Raw genomic sequence first — 24,633 nt, 5'->3', positions numbered from 1 at the left:
AGCCACTTTTTTTTTTTAACAAATTAGCAATAAATTGTATTTTTTTGCAGAATATGCAGCTCTAGTTTGTTGGTGTCCAGTTCTTGCCTTTCAGCCAAATGATGCTCCAAACATCGTCCACAGACGAAGACCAACAACACGGAGACTGATGGAACCAACAATGGGTCAGCTGAAGAGACAGACAGGAAGGAGTCAGAGACAGCCCGAGAAAGAGAGCGACTCTTGTGACAGAACCAGACACACCCTTAACTTTGTACTCTGAGTGAACAACACAAACCTGTGTGTTTGTGAGCGTGTCCTTCTGAACTCATGACCCTGCATTCTTGTTTATTTAACCAAAACTACAATAAATGTTTAACATTTAAAGCTATTTTTGTGGGGTAGCTACACGGAGCCAAAAAATAAAACTTTTATATTGTTCTATAGATTATAATTTTCCTTTCCTGTTTTAGCTTCAGTCCAACGTATGCTTTGTTTGTGACTTCTGGGACAGATGTCATCTTTTTCTGGAAAATACTCGTTTGTCCTGCTTGTAAACTTAGACTGTTATCAAATCTGCTTAGTCTGAAAAAGGAAGGTGGAATATTGTTAAAACATGAAAGAAAAATAATAGTAAGGTGAGTTTACATTGTATTCTTTGACGTCCCTTTAAGTTTTTTTTGTAATTACTTTTTAATAAAATCTTAAATAAAATATATATAGTACAAATATGATGAATCTTTCTGCTGTAAACAGACACAAGTTACTGTATTTATTTACCCATGTGTGTATTTATTTGTATCATTTCACAGAGCAGATAAAACGGTGTCGCCACTCAGTCACTGCATTGTTTATCTGTAGCATCCAGACTGGCAGTAGATAGAGTTTAAACACAGACAGCGCTGCGCTGGAGCCCGCTGATGGGTCCGAATGTGTGTGTGGACTATTTACATGTTAGGACAGAGACAACACAACAGTTGCATTTTGTTACTTTAAAGCGTATTCCTATAATTTCTAAGTTCCAATCAGAACTGATTAAAAGTCCATGATTATAAAAGTTCAGAAAAATTTTAATTTTCTTGAATTTTCAATCCCTCTTGGAGCTAAATTAGACATTTCCGTCTACATGTATTTGTTAGTTCACTTAAAGATTTTTAAAGCCAACCCCAGCAATAACACAAATCATTGACACTGTTGGCACTTTCCTAACCACATGGATTTAATAAGTCTGGGTCAGATTCACTCTCAAATCTTCCCTGTGGGAAATTAAAAGCCAGTCAGTCTTTCTTCTTCCAGTTCTAGCCAAGGCCCTTAAACAAGCAGCAGTAGTCAACCAAAGTTATCATTTCCTGTCGCTAAACAACTTCCTTGATATCGACCGGCCTGGTTTTAGAAGTGGACATTCTCTGATGTGGAATCTCTTCGCATGGCTAAAGATGTTGAGTAATCATCTGCTTTCAAACTGTTTGATCTTCCTACAGCCCTCAAATCAACTCATTTGTGCTGTGTGAACTGAGCACAGTTCTCAATTGCCTTAAATCACAGATGTGAAGGAAAACATTTAAAGTACCCCATAAGAGGAGGGAACCCAGCTCTTACTTTTTCTGGTGTTCTACAGGGTTCTGTTCTCCAACACTGATTTTTTTCTCATTTCTATGCTATTAACACAGAACTCTTTCTTTTTGTGTTCATTTAACCTCTGCAGGACATGAAGATTTCCCTTTTGCAGCACAATGAAGATCAGATCATTTGGTTTATGTAACCTAAGTCCTTATGAAGGCTCTCTGTCTCTCGTTTTGACAGCTATTCTAGTGCGTTGAATCTAGCCTTATCAGTTTAACCTCAACAGCAGGAGCATCAAACTCCCAACTGAGGCTAACTTTAACTCTTTCATATCCATCTTGCAATTTGAATTCAAAATAAAATGTAACTTAGCTTTTCAGGATACAAATTTATTAATATTTTTTAGATGTTTTTTTATTTCTAACAAAACTTATATAAACTCTAATGGTGACAATTTAATGAAAGCAAGAGCAATAATGTGTGCTTTTTTGTTATGGATATGGAGAAATAAGAAGACAGAAAGATCAGAACAAAAATTACACCTGCAGAAGAAAAGATAAAATATTTCATTCTGAAATTTTAAAAGATAATGAGAACCGTTTTTTGTAAACCCTCAACAAAATGGTAGAGCACATTTAGAATGCACATTTTATAAATATTGATTCTGTATTTTACTCAATAGACAATAGATATTACAATAGATACAATAGATATTTTAGTCAGTCATTTTAATTTTCAGAATAACCATTCTTGTTCTAATGCCTTCAACTTAGCATCTTGTTTCTAATTCTAATTTCTTCATTCCCTGTTATTCAAGTTATAAACTGACCAATCAGATGCCTCATTAAAAGCTTGTGGTGTCCCCTGGCCTCCACCTTGAATGCTTTATTGACAGATTCTCCAGAGCTGCTTTCAGTGGAAGGGATGTGGACGTCAAACAAGCTTACTCATGATTGGCGACAGTAGTTCCTCTAAAAACGTGGCTTAGACCGAATTGGACTAATCACTGTTGATGGGTTTCAAAATGGCGGCAGGTGATTAGGAAGCCACGGTGAAAGCTTTGACCTATTTCGAGTCCAACTTGTGTAGTCCTAGGTTTGGTCTGTGCTGGGGCTGCTGCTGCACTGTTGACTTGTAGTTTGTCTCAAGTGTAAAACCTTTGAATACACCAAATAGGTAAAAACATGTACTATTAAAAAAGTCCCTTTAGTTTTCACACAAAATTTGTTGTCCGCATTTGACCCATCCCCTGCGGGAGCAGTGAGCTGCAGACACAGCTGCCCTCATAAACCATTTAGAGGTTTTACCCACCAGTCCAGCCCCCTTAATGCTGATTGTCAAGTAGGGAGACATTGGCTCCAATGTATCAAATCTTTGTGATTTGAACTCACAGCCCTCCAGTCTCAGGGCCGACACTCTTCCACCACCGAACTGAGCTGTTTCTAACATTTGAGGAACTTCTCTTCCAAAATTTCAACAAACTGCCCTCTCAAGGAAATACCAATTTTTGTTTATCCTTATTCTGTCCCAAATATAGCTTCAGCTAAATTTATTCACCTGATATTTATATACACAGAGAAAACCCAAAGAGAGATGGCCTGGGGTCATGGAAACCTGTTTACTCCAACCATTGTTTTCACATAAATAACTGGTGAACAAACAATGCGGTCTGTTGGCCTTGTTTACAGCCACTCGAGTGTATTGTGTGTTGCTGCTGCGGTGAGTATTTGGTCTGACTCCTTCACCCAACGCAGACCTTCAACGTAATCACAGTCGAGCAGACGACTTCCTGCTTGGAGCTTCTTTCACTTTTAATTGAGGGGAAAAAAAACATGGGGTGAACTCAAGTGATTGGTGTCTGTTGTATTGTTTGAGGATTCACAATTTATTGAGAAAAAATCCTATAAAGTATCTTTAGACAAAGGGTAGGTTAGGTTAGGGATACTGTATCTTGTCTGCATATTACACAGGAACCCACAGAAGAGATCCGGTCAGCTGCAAGGAGCAATTACTCATGACATTAAGGACTTGGTCAGATGAGGACAAGTGCAGATAGTGATCAGAGACTGTGAGCTGCTCTTTCAAAGGGTCTGACGAAAGCAGGCTTTCCCAATAGGTCCAGGAAGATGAGCAGACAGAATTCTAAAGGACGTCCTTCTAGAAAGTTGTGGACCGGACCCCGTGGGCTCATGGTGTGCCGAGATGGCCAAGGGCGCTTCAAGCAGATGTGCAGTCTAAACAATCCTGATGTCGCCACTGAGGCTCAGATGAAAGACTTGGTGGGAGTCTTTCATCTGAGACCCTTTCTGGAAGAGTGGGCTGTAAAATTAAACCAAGTCCTGCAAATCACAGTGATACAATGAAGTCTTTGTGGGAAAAATTGCATCAAGCTGGCTTGCTTTGCTGCTGAAGAAAGAAATAAGCTTTTTATTATATTTGTCCTGGGTTACACGCCGGACATGCATTCTCAGAGAAAAGCTATCGCTAAAATTAGCCAAAGCAGCATTGTAGCTCACTCATTGAATTGATTATCAGTCTGTCATCTGAAGTCCCTCTATGTGATTTAGTGGGACTATTGGTGGAACTGTCAGTGTTATAGTGAAATTCAAAATACAATCAGCAAAAACAATAGGAGGAAGACAGATGGTGGAATGCAGACAGTACATCTAAAATTAAGCATCTTTACATATGTGTGTAAACCGCTTTGCTATTTTTGAAATGGATGTTTTATGTTATTTTTTGCAATTAAACAAAGTCTGGTTAACATGTTTTGGGGGGAGAATTCAGTTTCATTTGCACTTAAATCATGCACATTGATGTGATTTCACATTTAAAAAATAGTGTATTTACAAATTGATGACATAAATACAATATTCTGTTGAAACTATTCAGTTTAGGTATTTGTGAAAAGAGGAAGTTGTTGACCACAGTCCAGCTAAGCTATACAAATACAAAGCTTTAGCAGAATGGAGACCTGTTTATTTGACTTGTGGTTTATTTTGCATGCCATCTCATGAATGAATGAATTCATTTCTAAACAGTACAATAGACTGCAAGTGTTTAGCCTAGCTGAGACATTTCACTACAATTTCCTCTGAGGATGTTCTCCTCCAAACAATCTCGATGTCTCATTCAGAGATTTTGGCTGGAAAGAGAATCAAATGAAATTATTTTAAGTAAAATAAGCGTGTGGAGAAGAAAACATAGAAAAAAAGTGGATGAAGTGGAGGAAACAACACTTGCAAGTCAAAGCGAAACGGTTCATTAACAAAGAGGAGGCAAACCGGCACGTAACCAGGCAGGGTTACCGTAAGTGGTTAGCTGAGCTTATCTCGGTTTGTGCTATTGGCCGAGGCCTCTTCTTTTGTTGAACCGCTGCCTTGGGCACATGATCAAGGAAAGAGAAGATTTCCCACGAAAACATGTACGGTAATCCGCTTTCTTTGATCACGTACACATCACTTTCTCACAATAGATTTGGATAGATCAGTATACTTCACAAAGCTGCAGCTTCAAATGAAGGAAAGAATATCTCCAGATAAATATAAAAATATTTAAACATTTGACAAATCCTGGAAGGGAGAAGTAAGGAAGACAAATCAGAGTTTTGTTTTATTTCAATTTAATTAGCTGAACCCAAAATAACTCATGTAGCCTTTTACTCACAGTGACTATAAGTCAGCTTTTGAGCTAAAACTCATTGCACAAATCTACTAATCAAATTTAAGATAGAATAGTAACACTTTTATTTTTATACTTTGAGTTTGAATCAACAATTTGGTGTAGCAAAGCCCACATCATTGATGAAATTCTATCCAATGTTGCAATTTTAGTAATTTATTTTAGTAGGAGCATGATGAATGTGTTTAAAGTATGTATCTTGAGCCTTAAAGTGCTAAGTTTCATTAAAAAAGGGGACCTAATTTTGCAGTCCATATGCAAGCATAACGAGTTTATGGTAGACAAAATGTGTCTGTTTAATGAGATGTGTAAATAACAGTGTGATGTAAACACAGCTTTGAACTGTCTATTAACGTATGCTGCATTTCAAGATTTGGTTAAAACAAATAACATATGTAAAATATATTATCTCTGTTACAGGGAATGAGTAAAGCATTTGATTTGGGCCATAGCTCAGAGAAAGGAGCTGATCGTTTGACGAAGGGTAAAACACATTCGACTCTGGAGCTCTGAGATGGGAAGAGAAACGCCCATGTCAAGCAATCTACCTCCAGGTTACTGCTGGCTTTCCTGATTAATGCAAAAACACTCAACTGGATTCAACAAGGTACTGAAAACATTCATCAGACACTTTGGTCCATATTGACTTGATAGCATTGCACAGTTGGTTTGTCGGCTCCACATCCATGATGCCAATCTCCCATTCCACAACATCCCAAAGTTGATCTATTAGGTTGAGATGTGGTGGCTGGGGAGGTCATTTGACTCCATTGGAGTCATTGTTCAAGAAGTCAGTCTGAAATGTCACCAGCTTTAGGACATGATGCGTTATCCTGCTAGAAGTAGCCATCAGAAGACGGTACACTGTGGTTATAAAGAGACGAACATACTCAGTAACAATACTCGGGTAGGGTGTGGCATCACACCTGGCAGCACTATTCCAACCTTCTATTGTCCAACTTGGTAAGTCTGTGTGAATTGTAGCCTCAGCTTCCTGTTCTTAGCTGACAGGAGTGATAGCCTGTCTGTTCTTCTGCTGCTGTAGTCCATCTGCCTCAAAGTTTGACTTGTTGTGTGTTCAGAGATGCTCTTCTGCAAACCTCGGTTGCAACCAGCGGCTATTTGAGTTCCTGCTGCCCTTCTATCATCTGGAACTAGTCTGGCCTTTCTCCTCTGACCTTTGGCATCAACAAGGCATTTCTGTCCACCGAACTGGATATTTTGCCTTTTTCTGACCATTCTCTGTAAACCTTAGATAGGGTTTTGGGTGAAAATCCCAGTAGATCGGCAGTTTCTTAAATACATAGACCAGCCCGTCTGGCATCAGCAACCATGCTATGTTCAAAATTCCTTCTAAACGTTTTACCTCATTCTGATGCTCGATGAACTACAGTAGTAGTACCTTGACCATGCCTACATGCTTAAATGCATTGAGTTGCTGCTATGTGATTGACTGATTAAATTTTTTTTAATGAGCGGTTGGGCAGGTGTGGCTCATAAAATGGCCAGTGAGTGTAAATGTAAACGCACCAGTTTGATAACAATAATGATAATGTTGACCAACCACTCACAAAAATTTAGAATTAGAAATGTCTTATAAATTCTGATTGGCTAAAGTCAAAATAATGAGGAATGTAATCTCTAAGTCCTTTTTAATGTAGAAAAGGGGACGTCTTCCTCGGCCTTCCAAAGACTGTGCAGTGTCGTAAAAGTGTTATTAGCAGTCAGTTTGGTTAAAAGAAACTCTTGGTTTTTTTTTTCCATATTGAACAGACAGTTTTTATTCATCTTGACTTCAAACAGATTTTCACAAAAAACTCAAATCTATAAAACAAAATGAGGCTATATTCTGTCAGCTCCGTGCTCCTGCCAGCCTGATGGCGTGATCTGGAGCGGGTAAAACCTACGTGACTGTTGTGTCTGAGTCTCATTCAGGGATTTCTGTTGTTTATTATGTTAGGTCTTTTTCGGGCCTCCCCGACCACATCCTCTTACGTTTTTCTGCACTACTCTTACGGCCGTCATCCTTGCAGTACCCCTAAACACACTCCGCCACTCCCAGGCTTGTGCTTATTGTCATGCATACAGGAAGAGAGACATGCCGCTCAAACAATGAAGAGACATCTCTACTACAGGCAGGAGCTGCCGTCACGCGAGCGACAGTCAGGCGCACGGCAGACAATGGTCCACGTTTGCTCTCGAAGAAAAATCGAAAGTGCAGACTTTTACAACTTATAACTGTCATTTTATTCAGTGTATAAATGTCAGATGTTGTATGAGGCTGTCCACTGTAAACAGATGCAACAGCAGTTTCTGGTATCTGCCATCTCTGAAGCAGTTGTATGACATAGTTGTCCTCTTGGGCTATTTGCCGTAGGGGCTTTCAGCCCTCCCCACCTCCCCCCTCCCAGGCTCTCTGTCTGCATCTCTACGTGACCGGTCCAGGGTCTGTCAGTGCCAGTGGAGGCCGCCGTGGCAACAGATAACACTAACTAGCTTCCTGCTATTACTGCTAATTGCCCCACGGCCTGGAACTGCGCAGACACCCTGGGTGGGGCGTGACTGAGGGGCATGTGTGCCTTTGAGAAACTGAAACAATTCGAGTATCAGCAAATTCATTTGACCTGATCTGTTTGGCAGTTGTGAAAGAAACATTCAGACAGCAATAAAAAAAGATCAAATTTACACAAGGGAATTAAACTGTGAAGGAAGAACAGTCATCCTTCAAAATAAAAGCCAGTTTAACTGTAAAATTGAGCTGTATGTTCTTAGAAAGACTAAAAAAGCATGAGCATTAGCAAGCAGCAATACCTGATAAGATCTCAGGCAGAAACACAAACTGGAAAATTAGTTCATGACATAATTCATACAAAAGTGATGGTTTGTCAGTCTTTCTGTTATGGAGACAGTAAAAGAGGACGTTTAGGTGATGAACAGTATGTTATCATGGGTCTATCTTCAAATGTCTACAGTACGTTATATGGCCCTCGGGAAGGCTGGAGGCAGCTGTGTGTGATGAGAATCGTACTTATGGAAAATAGTGCATCTAAGTTGGGGGGGGGGTTGATTTCAAAGATTTTTGTTGTGTTTTAGATCTAATTTAGCCTTTCAGAGAGACTTTTCATAAATTTTAAGGGGAAAAATGTTTTTCTTGTAGCTAAAATGGATTAAATGATGTAATTCTCATTCTGTGACTATTATTCCTTGACTCCAAAAGCTACAAGAAGCCAACAAAACATGTTCCTGCTTCTTTTTTTTTTACAATAATTGTGGTTAATATAAATCAGTAGAAGTTCTAACAGAGACTTCCACACACGACATGCTTCAAAACAACTTAAAAAACCTATATTCCATCTTGCATGATACCAGTTTTTAGGAAAATGTTTTAATTTCCTCAAACTTCTGCAAGTCTATGCAATTTATGTCAGAAGGGAAAAAATAAAAAAACAATGTTGCATGTGAATAGCAAAGGGTTTTTCCCCCAAATATTTTTTTTTTATTTGAGCATATAAACAATTAAATCATAAAGATACCAAACACTTTGCATATAAGGAGAAGCTGGAATAGTGAGATGAAATGTGAAGGACTCCACTGGAGCACATATTTGAAAGATGGTGTCATACCAGAATTAAATAGCTCATTAAAAACACTTTATTGTCTCAGCTTTAGTTGGAGTGGGATTACACAAGCATCACAAAACATCTAACTGTTAACCAATCTTCTGAGGAGCTGTTGGATGTCTGTGTGTGAGTGTGTTTTTTGCTGAGCAGGGCATCAAAGCTGGCTAGCATCCTGTGGGCAGCCCAGGGCAGGACCAGCGGGCACATGGCGGCAGCGAGGTGGGTGTCCAGGACATATTGTCTAGAACACACACACACACACACGCACAAACACACTAGCACAAACTTTTCCCTGATAACAAAAGGCCATGCCATAATTGAGGCAGTGTCAGCACCCAAGAGACACACACATATGTTTGCACACCCAACCCAGCATGAATGAAGTCCACTATAGCACATTTGAGTTTGATCAGTATTAAGGATAACTTGTATGAATAGAAATATCCATCTTAACTATTTCACGATTTCTGCATTTACTATATGTGTTCAGCTTGAATTCATAATAGCAGTGTAATCATTTTTTAATAGTAAAATAATTAAGTAGAAACAGTTATGGCACAAAATTATGAAAAAAACAATCCCAGCACAGAATACTGACATTTATTTAAATGTAGAGATGTTCTGAAATGTCTTTTCCTACATGATGGCTTCTTTACATAAATTCAAACTAACAGTGGTACTTTTTTCGTTTCAAGTTTGCATTTTCCAGAAAGAGGTGTTGTATTAATCTATATGTTTATTCCTTTTTTTTCTTAACAAACCAGACTCAAATAGGTTCTTGACATAAATTACAGTATTTACAAGAGTCTCTTTTTCAATCCTTAGTCGTCCGGGGTCATTTGAGCGTTTTTACCACTTTGTAACTTGCTCTAATAATTTATCTTTAAAACTGTTTTTGTGCAATAAATTAGCGTGAATATTTTCAAAAAAGTCAATTTTGAGTGGTAAATTTGGTCATTTTTTTACTGCAAAAATGAAAAAATTAGCTCATTTTTTATATATATTTTATAACAAAGATAAGACATGTAGAGACAAAAATACAAATGTATAAATCACAAAACAAATCGAGGTCAAAACAATGTGAAAAATGTCTGCTAAACTTTTTCAAAAAGGTAACAATTTTGTTAGGTTTCTCTTAAGCCAAAGAATTGAAAATATGTAATGAAATATTTCTATTAAAATTTGAACAAAAATGGGATGTCGGTCTAATTTCTACACCATTGTAAACAGACAGTGTGGTTGGGAAACTGACCGGTGATTTCAAAGATCACTGAAGGCTAAGGTTACTGCACAAAATTTACTGTGCCAAAATTTCCAACACTGAAGTTAATATTGGTAAAAAGTTCTGTCAGTTTATTATTATATTATTAAACATTTACAGCATATATTACTTTATGCTGTATACTAATACTTAGTTGGTCTCCAGAGGGTACCACCATTACATGTTTGCATATACTTTATATATTGAACCATAAACCCTTGAAGTCATTATGTTTATATTCAGAATAACAGCAGGCATGAGTCAGTAACAGTGGATGTAAGATATAACAATAGACATTTTTAGACTTGAGCTGTTTAAATGATTTAATTTGAGTACATTTAGTGCAGTGTGGGAGGATTCTTTATGGTACATGGTCTCTTATTTTTGTAGGAATTTACAAAACAAAAATAAAACAACAAAAAAACTTATATTTGTTTGTATTAATGGTATAAATACAAAGTAGTGCTGTAATCTTCCAAAGAGTAATGTAAGGTTTTATGGGGTTTTGGCCAGTGATTAAACAGACCCAAACAGCTCTTTAGGAGTTGTAAGTTGCAGACTCCTGATCTGGTGACTGAGCATAACTAAAGATGTTTGACTGACCTCTGCTGGCTGACCTGGAAACAGACAAGGGACAGGCTCCAGCAGCATCGATGGGGTAGAACTCTTGTAATCAATTCTTTTAAAATTGTGTTCTTGAATTCCAATTGTGATATGCTTTATGTCATTATTTACATGGTAATTATCTTACTAATGGACCATAACACACGTTTATAAGCAATTCAAGGAATTTTGTACATTTTAAATGAATCCAAGACAAAAAAAAAAAATCACGTGGTTTTGCAGTTTCCGGTTCTGTAGACTTATTGGAAGCAGCAGAACCACATAGAGAGTTTTGATAGTTGGATATCAAAAGTAACCCACTATTTTACTTTTCTTTTTTATGTTTGGAGTCATCACGACAAATAATTCACCTTCAACTATCTCGATGCTTTGCAGTTTTTACAAGAAAACTACCCGAGTAAACAAACTTTCAAAAGTGTACCCTGCCTTCACTCTGAAGTGGCCGAGATTTATTCATATTCATTCTGAAAAAATCAGATGAAAATGAAATAAAGAGATACAACGATGTGCTCAAGGGTCCTTATGACACTGATTACCCAGGTGTGGTAAAAGGAGAAGCTAATTTATGATGAGTGCTGCATTAGACCTGTTTTTTTATCTTAGCTTTGGAGATGTGAAATGTAGGAGGGGTGAGATTGTAAGGAAAATGTGCCTTCAAACGGAGTGTTTTTCAAAGAAATGTCAAAGTAGGTAAAAAAGAGTGCATGTCAGGTAGGGTAGGTGTGACATCCAGTTATGATTTGAAAATCACCATCTTTGTTTCATTTGGGACTATATAGTGGATTTTAAAGGTAATTCGGACAGGATGCTCACTATTTTTCTTTCGTTTTTCTGAAGACCAGATGTGATGTCACCGATTTCATGAAGGGAAAAAACAAATAAAAAAGAACATTTCACAACGTTTATTTATGACTCCACTGTGTTCTGATGGTGAAAATGTGGTAGGTTTATTCAAATATTACATTTAAACACGTTTATTTGTTCGAAACTGTTCAACCGCAATGCATTGTGGTCTGTATCCGCTAATCTAGTGACCACTGATGTAAGCTAGTTTTTCGCAAAGACTTCTGGGAAATTTCCAGTGCACTCGATTTTGGAATTAGTAGATTCGGACAGCTCTTAAAATGGCGAATGCACTATATAGTGTTTAGGGGGGAATTCGGACACAACCTGGATTTTATACACCTGTGTCCAAGTGATTAGGACACCTGGTTCTGATCATTTGGATGGTCGAGTGAATACTTTTGGTACTACAATGTAGTAATTTGACTTGTTAAAACTCAGATAGCAGGAAATAGATTAAAAAAATGATACCAGAAATGATTAGACCAACATAAAAAAGTCAAGGGGTGGTGTGACCTTGACTGTTTAGGATTTTATTTGTCTGGCACACATCCAATGTCAACCTATAAATGACTGACTGGTTTATCAGATCAGAACAAAATCTCAACGTTCAATAAGGTTCAAATAAAAGATCATTGCAGATTTCAATTTAAATGGCAAAATCATGAAAAAATAAGACACACATCTGTAATTTTATTATGAATTTATTACGTTTTAATAGTACACTGACTCTTGGTTTAATTTTTGAAATATTTTAACTTTTCAACCCTGAACTGTAAATCTTTAAAGAGATAATTTTGTTCTTGTGTTGAGTTAACGTTAAGCCAATTTGTGTTGTGAGTGAGTAGACACAGATTACACAACTGACACAGTTAGTGAGCAGACACAGATTTGGGATCACAGGAACAAGTAGTAGTCTTTAGAAAAAAGTGTAATCAGTAAAATCTAAACATCTGTCATATAAACATATTTCTGATTATTTTCAGTTGAAGTGATTTCCTGTTAACACATATTCTATTTTTATAAAAGTGATTTGTCATCAAAGATTTTAACGAAAAAAAATGTTAATATTAATAAAACAAGGTATTTGCACCATTAAAAATAGTCATTATTCACACACAGCAAATGGGGTAGCTGAAATCAGATATTAGCTTCACTGTTTTTGTCTCCCTTTTTTTCTTTTTATGCTGCTGAAGTGTTGCTGTGATGCGTTTCCTGCTGCACGGCACTTCTGTAAAGTGGTTTTGTAGCCAAATGCTGCAACAAGACACGGCAGCTGAGAGGTTTTCATCACCACTGTCGGTCTGCATGTGGAAGACCTTCACCACAGAAACACTACAAAGACCACAAGGTCCTATGTAGTAAATTCTTTCATCAACTGTCTATGTTATTTGTGTATATGGGGTTTAGCTTTCCTGGATTATGGAAAAGGCTTCCAGAGAGGTGATCAGTGTAGCAGGGCACAGTTGCAGCTCTGTGGTGTTTTACAAACTCATTTTGTTTGCTTGTTTGTCTTGGTGAATGCTGTTTCAGAACAATTGAATTGTTTTGAGTACAAATGCAGAAAATGAATCTTTTCTATACATGAAACCCCAAATGCTGAACCTCTAACTCCAATTAGCATCAATCAAAATGGCTCAACAGGCCTTGAATTTCCCTCTCTCTGATTCTATTATTTTCGGTGCTTTCTGTGTGCTCAGTTATAAGGGAAAGACAGGCCTGCTGCCTCCAGCTCCTTCTGAATGACTGATGTGAAGCGGGCATCCTGCTCCGAGTTAAAGTGGTTTTTCCAGTCTCCAGCAACACCTGAGACAAACACAAGTCAAGAGAGTGATGCGGACACAAAGGTGTGATGCAAAACCCAGTCCTGATTACCAATGAGCTCACCTTTCCTGAGAAAAGGAGACTTGTCGCTGTCCATGTATTGCTTGGGGACCAGGCTAAAGTTGGACATGGTGTTGGCCTTCATGCTCTTGAAGGTGCAATGTTCTGCAATCTTCTGAATGGCGTCCTCGCTATGATTTCGACACAGGAAGTCCGACATACGCCTGATGGCTGCAGGCAGGTCCTGTAGTGGAGATGCACCAAGTCATGTAAAAATAAAATAAAAAGTTGTTGTTTGCTAGCACCCTCTGTTTCCTGATCTACACTTCTGAACAGACTTCTGCAAATTTGACTTCAAATTTTCCTTATTCACTGTTTGTTTTGTTGATGAGCCTAATGCTACAACAACCAAATTTCCCAGACTGGGATCTATAAAGAATCTTTATCTTATCTAAGAGGTTGTTAAGGTGTAAAGAACCTTTATCCACGCCCAACTTATAGGAGTGAGTAGTTGAAACAGAAAGAACGTTTTTTTTTTATATGAGCTGTTTCACCTGAACCATCTCTTCGTAGGTCAAAAATAAAATTCTGTCCGCAATCTTTGCCAGTTTCCAGCTCTTCACATGGTCTGTCCATTTCCCAAAAAGCACTGCAAAAAAAGCACATTTTGGATTAGACACATGTGACATCAAGCTACAATCTTTTGACTACCACTTTCTGATTTGATTCTGTTTTATTTAGTCCAGTGATGACATTTATTCCCGTGAATTCATTTGTGTAGAATCTCTAACCTCTGCCTTCCAGGAACTTGTCTATGAACTCATCAAAAGTTCCTGGATTCTCAAGGAAAGCAGCCATTTGGTGGAAGTAGAATGAAGACACCAAAATGTCTTTGGGGTTTCTCATGACATAGATCACCTGCAAGGGGACAACTCCAGTGATGTCATCAGTTCAGACTAAGACGTTAGACAAAGTCTGTGCTTGTTTACCTTTGCTTTAGAGCTGTGAAAAGAAGAGGGCATGAGGTTGTAGGGAAAATGGGAAACCATGGCACGCGGAGACTTCATCTTATCCACAACCTCTGCCAGTCTGGTCTCCTCCAACCAGGGCACACGGTCCCAGTTGACAGTGGACTGAACTGGTGTCAGATCCCCTCCATTCAGCACCAGAGGCAGGATCTCCTGCATCCAGGTGGTGCCTGCAGAAACAAGGAAATACAGACCCACTCCAATCAACTTTTAATGTATTTTAAATAATTTCCAGTGGTATTTTTATTATGATTATCATGTTTTTAGCTAAATCAAAAAACCTGTGTCCAGGATTCCTGCAAGTTTGTTCAAATTACATTTAAGACTTTTTTAGGCCTTTTCAAGGTCATGCATATCAAAAATTAAGACCCATTTCTCAGTCTATTTCCCATTTTGTAACTTTATTCCCATTTTGTGATCAAAAATGTGGCCTCTTATCTTATGGCTTGAGCCGTGATGCTTTAGTGCTCGTCTTTGTTCATACCAGCAGTGGGCATTCAGCGTGTTGGTGCATAATAACTGATTCTCCTGCTGGTTATTTAAATAATTTAGTGTGTATTCAGATTGGACACATTTGGTGCACTTCAAGTGAACCAGAGGTCATTTCCCCTGATATTGCGGAACAACGTTTCAGTCTGAATCCTGGTCCTGGACCAGGAATCGCTCTTGGATCCATCTTTCCAGGTGGTCTCGGTTCGTTTCCAATCGGACTGCACTTTGGTTGCTCTTAGACTCCTCAGCTTGAATACGATCCACTACGGGAACAAAATACCTGAACCAAAACGGCCACGGTAGCTGGTGGTAAAAACTTTAGGAAGCGTGTGGGGAGCTCCCATGACGTCCTCTTTAAAGCTGTATTGTAGTTCCTTAACAGATTTCTCTTAAAAACAATGTCATAAAACCACAACAATGAGAAAGCAAACGGTCGGATGAATTCAAGCTCATTAAAACAATTTTTAACATGATCCACATTGATTCTTACTGTTTTCCAGACAATCTATATGTCACAAACACTTATTAGTGACCTCATAGCGTCCCCAGTAACCGTCTTGCAGCATTTCTCAGCTGTACCAAAGCAGCAGTAAAAAACGTTGAACCTGGCCTTCATACAGACACTCACAATCAATCAGTAAAAAAAAGTTTCAATATGCCGCCAGTGTTTGGCGGCAGAGCCACCATCAGCGTGTGAATGGGTCTGTGACTGTAAAACACTTTGGGCCTTTGAGGAAGGTATTAAAAGTGCTATAAAAGTATACGGCATTTACCATTTTGTGTTTTGATCCATCCTTGTAACTGCAGGCCAATGGCTGAAGAGATCTTTAGTCACGTGGTTTTGTTTTTAAAGGTTTGGTGTAAAATAGAGACGGCAGTCTGAATACAGACCAAATGCAATCTTCAGGACTCGATCTGGAACAATAAAGTGGACTCAATCCGAACCAATGGACTTTGCCAGTCTGGATACACCCTATTTCATCAAAATAATAGTGGTCAGAAAATTATTTTTTTGACATTTTAGGGCTCACATATCAAAATGTAAGACTTTTTAAGTTATTATTTTCAAATTCATAGATTGAATGCTTTTAAGACCCCGCAGGAACCCTGCGTATCATTTTCTAGGACATAGTTTCTGCAGAGTGGCAATAGTTTATACGAAATTACGAAATACGACACTGTTTTTCTGCATTTTTTTTGTCTGCTTCTGATTAGGGCTGCCACAAACAATTATTTTAATAGTCGACTAATCAAAGATAATTTTTTTCGAATTAGTCGACTAATTGAGTCATGCATAAACTAGATGTAAAAAACATCTTCACCATCATTAGCTTTTAACTAACTACAAATAAAGACATTTAGGATGATAGTTTGTTAAGCTTTTAATGAATCGTGCAGCTTCTTTCCTTCATTCGTTTCTGGTGTTAAAACAAGATTAAATCAAATGACGTCGGCATCTGAAAGAAAGGAACTATTTTTCAAAATAGATAAAGTTTTAAATATAACAAAAGTACATTTTTTGGTGCTGAACGGTCACAACTTTGTTCAACTTTACTACACTCTGACTCTGGCTATTAAATTACTCGTCGACTATTTTAATAGTCGATTAGTCGACTAATCATGGCAGCCTCACTCCTGATTCACAATTATTTGAAAAAAAACATGCTTATAAATGCATTTTTTTATGTCTTCCATCCTAATAAAAATGCCACAGGGACAGGTTCAAAACACCCAAAACTATTTGAATTAGATGGGTCTTCAAATCCACTTGATAAAGTGAGAAACCTATTATGAAACCTCTAACACAGTGATGTTAGGAGGCTGGGGTGGGAACTGACTGCTGTCAACAAACGGATGAATACACAATCCACCTTAAACACAAGTCATGAGCCCTGCAAACAGCATATTTTAGGATTTTAGGGGTGTTTTTTTCTATTTCTATGACGCACACAGCTCACTGGACCGTGCTAAATCAACTGTTGTGTTTCCAGAGGCTGTCAGACTTGTTTTCTCCAAAGTATTTCCCCCAAAGTTAATTTGCAAACTGTGTCCACTGGGATAAAGGCAACATATGACTAAAAATTCCAACAGGAACAGTCTCCTGTCGATCCCGCGGTACAAAAAAACACTGACCTGACTTCGGGTATGTGACTGCAATCACATCATCGTCTTTAAAGTGGAATTCCTGTGCAAACTTTACACTCGCCAACGAGTGAGTCTCCGTGGGGAGCAGCAGTCCCTCGTACTCAATGTAAAACTCCTTCGAAAGAGACATTTTCCTGCAAAAACTTCCACCCTGCAGTGCCGCTAAATGACGAGAAGCTGTTGCTCCGGTGGTGCCTTCAGGTACACTCGGAAAAAATGCACCTCCCACAGATTAGTCATAAATGTTTAGTAGCCTAGAGGCATAACTGCGAAATTCACTGTTTTATTCATGTTTTTATGTTAATTATTGTTTTAGATAAATACACTCTACATTATTCATAACAAATCACCAATAAGAGTGGAAGTGTGTACTTTTTATTTTATTTTTAAACACAAGTAAACTGTGTTTTGCACAAAATTTAAAATTGTGCATTTGTATATATATTGCAACATGTTTATTCATTAATAAATCGTTTCTTAAATTGTTATTACAATAATTATTTATTTTTATTTTTATTAAAACAAATGAACTACATGTTGTGTTTGGTGTCAACAAATAACAGTATACAAAACATCTTTTTTTACTGAATTTTGCCATGAATTAGGGTTTCTTTGTTGTAGTTTTGGCTCCTTAAAGTTCTGTAGAGTCTAGCTGATTTAGATTTTTTTAAATTTGTAATAATTTCTCGGTTATTTAACTTCTCTCCACCGTTTGTTTCTCCTGCAACAGCCTCAACATGAGATCATCTGAGGTGCAGTTGTGATTCCCTGCTTTAACCAAAAAGGAAATGTAATAAAGAAGGGGGGGGTCACTATGTGAACTCTGAAACTTCTGAAGCTGATAGTGTAAAGAGGACTGTTACGACATGCAATAAAAACACAGCACAAGGTCACACTATTTAAGGGGTTATTCTGATGCTTTTTACTGGCCATAAATATAAATTAAGGATGTGATTCTAACTCATGTAATACAGTGTTTTAAGAACATTTTTTTGTTAGCAGTTGACTGTTTATTGTGTTTTGCACTGATTGTGTTCATACTTTCAATAGTTTTTGACAGGATATTTTACATTATTATAGAACGTGGTCTTTATAAAGTGACATTTGTTTTTCTCAACAATATGTCATGATGACTAGATGATAATCTGTCCAGGATGTGCCCCAATTTGATCCAAAACCACCTCAAGAATATAGCGTTCCTCTTCTTTTTTTGTTTTGATATTGTTGCCTCATATTAATCTTCATATGTTTGGAGTTCCTGATCTTTTTCTAATGAAAAGCATGATTTTATCCAACTATGCATCCGTTTTCTAGTCCTGCACTAGGACCCAATAGTTTAGAGGAAAAGGGCTGTTCATCTGTTTTAAGTTCAGTTTGGCCTACATGGATGAAGGGTTGTTTGCTCACAGGAAGAGTATAATTTTGTTCATAAAATACACAAATGTTTAATCTGGCATGTGACACCTCTTAAATTCTGGATATATTTTTACACATAGACATAAATTGAGTGGTACCAGTCAATACCAAAGCTCACATCTTCAAACTCATGGTTTACTTTTATATGTTTTAAATCATTTAATCATTAAAAACTGGCATGCATGTTTGTATAATGCTCTGTTTGCCTGACTCACTTATGCACAAAGCTGGGATTAAAAAAAAAATCCCATAAACTCCATTAAGTAAACTTGTTAAACTGTGTAACAAGGGTACAAAACAGAGGATTAGCTAAAAAAAAAAAACAGCACAAACTCACCTGACTTGGGATAGGTAACAGCAAACACATCAGTGTCCTTCACAACAAAATTCTCAGCGTACTCCAAGCTCTCCTTGGTGTGGGCCACAGGGGGCAGAAGAAGGCCGTGGTACTGGATGTTCTCCAGGGAGGACATGGTAGCGTGTCTCAGGGAACTGGTGTGAGGATCCTGCCTCTCTGTCAAAGGTAGACTTTTGTTTCCTCTTCCTCAAAAACCCCTCTTTATTTGCCACTCACTGGATGGGCAGAGCTTCTTTTCACCCCTTTTTTTCCTCTTTCTCTTTACAACAATCATAATCTGGCTTTACCTAGCTTTAGCATTATGCTTTTGTGATGTAAATAAAACAAAAATGAGTGAACAGTTTGAGTCATAACTTTGAGGAACAGTCAGTAAGCTCAACAGAATTTGACTAAAACATAAAGGTTTTTATGTGTGAGGGGTTTTTACAACTCAGAGTTGGTACGACCAAATCCCATCGTCATTTGCTTTCTTTCTGTGATTCCCGATACAGTGTCACATAGGCTATCATGTGCATTGACGTGCAAACACAGAAGTTCATTGTGGCGTTTGAATAATGAGAGCTTTGTTGGGTTTTCTGCCCTCCAAGGGGGAAAAAATGTGCACTCAGGGGGAAGAATAAATAAGGTGAGAGGAGTGATGAGATCATTGAAAAAAAGATAATACCTGGAAGATTTTAATGAAATTCATGCCTTTTTTCAGAAAAATAATCCCACATCACAGCTTTTTAGTCCAGATCAGCTGAGAGATGCAAAAACATCTTCAATCCAGCAAAGTTCTCCTGAAGGTCCAGTCAAGGTAAGTTTCAAATTCTTAGTTTGACTCAGCTCACATGACTCTGGTTGTGACTTTTTAAAAAATGTTTTTCTTTACAATGTTTTGCCTGTTGGTAATGACATTTCTCTTAATCTAATAATCATAATTAATTTATCTTGTGGAATGTGAAACTCAGCAACTGAGTTGAGCAAGGAAACAAAATCTACATTGTTAAGCATGTTTCAATAAAGTTCTGACCTTGAGAGTGATTTCCACACTGAAAATGTGTCTTTTACAAAATATTTTTGAATTGATAAACATATTTAGTAATTACATCTGTAACTTTTTTTACCGATCAACCGGAATGTGCAAATAAGTAATAGAAAATTTAAAAAGTTGTTAAAATTCTTGTATTTTGTATATTTTAAATACAAGGTCATTCGTAGAAAAAACATATTAACAAAGAAACACAAATAACTATTAAACATTAAATCATTAATTATAACAAAAATCACTTGAAATGAAGAATAAAAGAGAAGAGTATAAATAAATGACTCCCATATGTCACACATTGCCCTAAAAACAACAGTTTTCATTCTGGACATCGTCAGGGCGTCCAAAATTTTGAAAACAAAAATGTGAACTGTTGAGATTTGTTTATTAAAAATAAAAAAAAAAATGTTTTTTTTTCTATTTGAAACTCTGTGCACCAACAGAAGGCCTGTAACGAGAGGCTTTAACACGACAGAGCTGTTTAAAGACTCTTGTTCTGCATCCACTCAGTGATCTGTCTGATGCAGTCATTGAGTGGGATAACCTGCAGTGAGTGAAGCTGTGGTAGGACACGCGACTGTAGAGCAGGGATAGGCAACTCCAGGCCTCGAGGGCTGCATGTTTTCCAACACACTCTGTTCTGGCATGTTCTAATTGGCTGGACACACCTGAACCAGGTAATCAGTGATGACTGGGCTTGGATATCTGGAAATTATGCAGACACAGCGGCCCTCAAGGCCTGGAGTTGCCTATCCGTGTTATAGAGTGTCTGCTGACCCAGAGAAAGTATGTGAGCGTTGAACATAAGAGGTCCTAAGATGGACCCCTGGGGGACTCCTTAGGTCTGAGACATGGAAACCAATTTCAACAAAGTACTGTAGTAGGATAACACTTAACCGTATACTATTATTGTCAAAGCCTTTGGAAAGAAGATTGACCCCATGAGTGGAGTGGGTAAAAGTTGCTCAGGATGTGAGGGAACTGAGACTGGACATGATTTCTTAGTCAGTTTTTAGCTGTAAAGTATGTCAAATGTGTCATTTTGGCTGCCTTTTTTCATCTTTCACTCTATAATTTCTCACATCAAATTTGTTTTGCAAATAAAGTTAAACTTTAACATGGGTATTATATCACAAGAATCTTGTCCCAAAATAAACTTTTTGTAAATTTTTGAAGTTGTGTCCTTAAAAAACAGACGTAAAACACTGAGATTAACACAAAAATGTTAATTTTAATTACCGGTAAGTAGTCATAAACTTTCTATTTTATAATAATTCATGCTTTACTGATTTAAACATTGATGGAAAATAACAGTATGTGGAAAGAATGATTCAGTCCTGTGAACGCCTTTGAGTGCTTGGAGAATACTGGTCTCAGCAAACAAAACCAGACATTCCTCTAACGATCGGGTACAAGGGTTGGACTGAAAAAACTGGAAAAGTAGCTTTTAACCAGAGAAAGGCTTAGAAAAACCCACAGAGGTCCTGCAGAATCATTGTTCAGGACCACTTTAGTGAACAGTCTGTCCTCCCATGGCTCCTACTTTATCATGTTCCAGCATCTGGTCCTTCCACCTGGATCTAAATGTTTAACCGGGTCTTGTTACCAAATGAATAACAACTTTCTCGGCTACACACAAACGATTTTTTTTGTGTGTCTCAGGTTTGTTTCACTGGGGTGTGACATTTGACTGCAGGATTCTGTCTAAACTTGTGTACTGCTATTAGAAATATACATATCTGCAGGGTAAACTGATAGAGTCGCTGACAAATACCATCATAAATCACATCTATATAAAACTGTAGTTGACAGTTTGTTTGTTTTGTTACTACAAATTTCAGATTTATTTACTGCTTTTTCAAAGAAAAAATGAAACCCAAATAGTTATTGTCATAAATCTTTTTCCTTTCTTTCACACTTTAAAGACATATTAGATTACATGTAGAGTCATGGTGGTCTAATCCATTTAAAAAAAGGAACATTTGTTCTTAATTTTATGATATAAAAAACATCCATCCCAAATAGACACCTCTATAGGCAAAGCTCTGATCTTGAATTAAATTCTTTATATTTTTTTTATCTCACATAGTGATATTATCACATCTATTCTAGTGGAAAAAACTACAAATGTTCAGGTGAAACGTGGTTCAGTTTATGTAAAGGTAAAACACATTTTTGTAAAACATTTGCAGACACATTAGTCAAAACGCTGATGTTTATTTGGGTATAAAAACAGAAGTTTAAGTCAACATGAAGAAGTTAAGATGCCAACTGGACTTCAGTTCTTTTACAGTACAGCCAGCCTGAGTTTTTTTTTTAAGTTACAAAGAAATGGAAGTGAACCAGCAGTTAGTCCTAAAACCATAAATCACTCAGTCTTATTTGTATTTAAATATAAATAAATTGATGTAATTTTGTGGGAAAAAAATTGATCGTCAGATAAAATTAGTTGATTTTAGTAAACTGAACGCTACGACAGAAGAATGTTTTAAATTTGCTTGTATTTGCTTGGATACAAAATTCACATTATCATCAAACAAACACAATTGTACAGCGGAAACTGTCTGGTGTTGTTTCTCCAGCATCTTCAATCAAAGAAAACAAAAACCTGATCACAGAAGCAAACACCTGCTGCAGGTTTGTTGTAGTCAGATCACCGTTTTTTGTTTCCAAAACTTCTTCCAAATCCAATAGTGTTACAGAAACAGACATCAGGGGTCAGCTTCTAACTCGATGTCCAGATCTTCTGAGGTACCGTTTAGATGCTGTGAACCAGATTGACGAAGAGGAACAGCGAGGCGAGAGAGATGGCACCCGTCAGCACGGCCTTCACCAGCAGCACCGTCCAGCTGCCCAGCAGGAAAACGTGGACGAACAACCTGGAGGTTCAGAGGACAGCAGGTTACTCTGAGTCTGTTTCTAAGCAGAATAACCCAACTGGTTTGGTGTAAATGTCACTGCAGTCATGCTGGAAAACAAAAACACGCAAACTTTCCAGATGAACTTGTGCAATTCTAGGAAGGAGAAGGAGAGTTAATCAGCCTTAACTATCTTGGATATTAGTCTGAAGCAACTCTGCCACTCCTGCAAATAGTTTCTGGGAGTGTCGGGACATGTCAGAAATCCTCTGAACACCAGCAGAACGTCTGTTACAAGACTGGAGGACACGCTTTTATTTATCTGAAAGAAACCATGATCCACTTCAGCTCCTAATGGTGTTAAAAATTGAACAAATTAACAAAAAGTGGTTTTGTCATTTAACAGACGGATTTCTCACACAGATCAGGTTACGTGTTTTATATTCTCTCACAAAAAAATCATCTCTGTTTTCATGCTTAAGTCTACAGGTTATTATTATTTTATTATCCTAAATCCTAATTTAAGACTTTTCCCTTCAGTTCAAGTTTCATCTATTTTTATTAAAAATAAACAACAACAAAAATGATTCATAAATAAATATTTGTTAAAACATATTAAATCTGCACATGAAAGTTTTTTTTATTGACATTTAAAAAATGTCCCAACATTTTACTTTTATTCTAAAGTTTGGTTTTTTAACTTATTTGGTACCTATACATAAATCATTAAAAAGAGAAAAAAAAAATAAACAGGAACAGTTGGTCTGTGTTGCAGTTATGCTTTAGCGCCCTCTTGTGGTTTATCGAAATATGTTCAAGCACAAATAATTTTTTAATCCAATCAATCTCTTTTTGTTTCCGTAATGAATAATAATAATATTGACATGTAAATCTATTCAAAAAATATGGGGCCAAACCAGGATAAACAATACAAAAAAACTTTTACAACCTAATTTGGTTTTAAAACAAAAGATTCACAGCTTTCTACTGTTTTTAACTCTGAGAAAACAACACAAATAACTTACTCCATTAAAAAGGCCTTGTAGACACATAGAGCCACCAGCACCGTGACAGGCAGCCGGAAGCTCTTTGGAAGATCATAGCGTGTAAACATCCACACTGCAGCTGCCATGGTAATGTAATGGACCTATGAACACATACATGGTAAGAGTTAATATAAATATTTACAGAATATACTATCATATTTGACTGAAGAAGAAGTATATGAAGAAGAAACAATAATAGTCAAAGTTAATGTTACCATTTAAGTTCATTTAAGTCATTTTCTTGTGATGCCATGCTTGGAACAGAGTATGGTTAAGAAGAGAAGAGGTGACATTACACTTGCTTACCAAACTTATGTTAGAGTCAAAACTCATCTGGATGTACTTCCAGTCAAACTCAATCCCTCTGGCTCCGACCCAAAGTGGAAGACACCTGAAAAAGGCCACAAAACAAAAAGAAATGCCTGGTTTTCATGTTTTATTTAAGGAAAGTCATTTTTTATTTGCAGGAGTAAACTTTACTACAAACCTTGACATCACAAGTTCTGCCGTTGCCCAGCCCATGGCAGCCACCATGATCTTGTACTCTCCTTTTCCGGCATTGCGGGACATTACCAGATGGAGACCCAACAAGTCTGCCAGGTCGACTGTTGCCTTCATGAACTCCTGGAGAAAAACACACCTGGTCAAAACGTGTTGTGAAAAATGACTTTTATACATATGTTTATAGAACTGTTGGAAGCCTACGGAGCAGAGACAGGAGACAGGTGTGATTTTGCTGCATCAGATGCAAACACGGGTGAAATACGGGAGACTCATGGCTGCAAGATCATTCTAACCCCCCCATGTCTATGTAACCCAGGTTTATGTTTTATTTTATCTTTCCCCTGCTTGCGTTTGTTTTTGGTGT

General features: G+C 37.4%; 2 protein-coding genes across 3 annotated transcripts in view; both read right to left on the bottom strand.

Annotated features, from left to right (window-relative positions):
• Positions 1-12,257: 12,257 nt before the first annotated feature.
• sult2st3 (sulfotransferase family 2, cytosolic sulfotransferase 3) lies at positions 12,258-19,078 on the bottom strand. Of its 2 annotated transcripts, none has more exons than XM_024267099.2 (6): positions 18,814-19,078; positions 14,385-14,593; positions 14,187-14,313; positions 13,950-14,044; positions 13,459-13,639; positions 12,258-13,377 (listed from the first exon to the last, which is right to left on the bottom strand). In XM_024267099.2, exons 1-6 carry the CDS (start codon positions 18,947-18,949, stop codon positions 13,268-13,270), a joined length of 858 nt encoding a protein of 285 aa, XP_024122867.1. In that variant the 5' UTR covers positions 18,950-19,078; the 3' UTR covers positions 12,258-13,267. The 2 variants fall into 2 exon arrangements, with proteins under 2 accessions (XP_024122867.1, XP_024122866.1); XM_024267098.2 differs by lacking the exon at positions 18,814-19,078 and adding an exon at positions 17,049-17,265.
• Positions 19,079-22,050: 2,972 nt separating this feature from the next.
• Positions 22,051-24,633, bottom strand: part of tmem147 (transmembrane protein 147) — a 4,429-nt gene continuing 1,846 nt past the window's right edge. The window contains exons 5-8 of the mRNA XM_024268397.2: positions 24,253-24,389; positions 24,072-24,156; positions 23,745-23,866; positions 22,051-22,740 (exon numbers count right to left, since the gene is read on the bottom strand). Coding sequence (XP_024124165.1) covers positions 22,620-22,740; positions 23,745-23,866; positions 24,072-24,156; positions 24,253-24,389 — 465 coding nt within the window. The 3' untranslated portion in view covers positions 22,051-22,619. The remainder of the gene's footprint in view (positions 22,741-23,744; positions 23,867-24,071; positions 24,157-24,252; positions 24,390-24,633) is intronic.

Source organism: Oryzias melastigma, linkage group LG16 (assembly GCF_002922805.2).
Source record: "Oryzias melastigma strain HK-1 linkage group LG16, ASM292280v2, whole genome shotgun sequence".
NCBI classification, from domain to species: Eukaryota; Metazoa; Chordata; class Actinopteri; order Beloniformes; family Adrianichthyidae; genus Oryzias; species Oryzias melastigma.
This window is presented reverse-complemented; position numbering and strand designations above follow the sequence as displayed.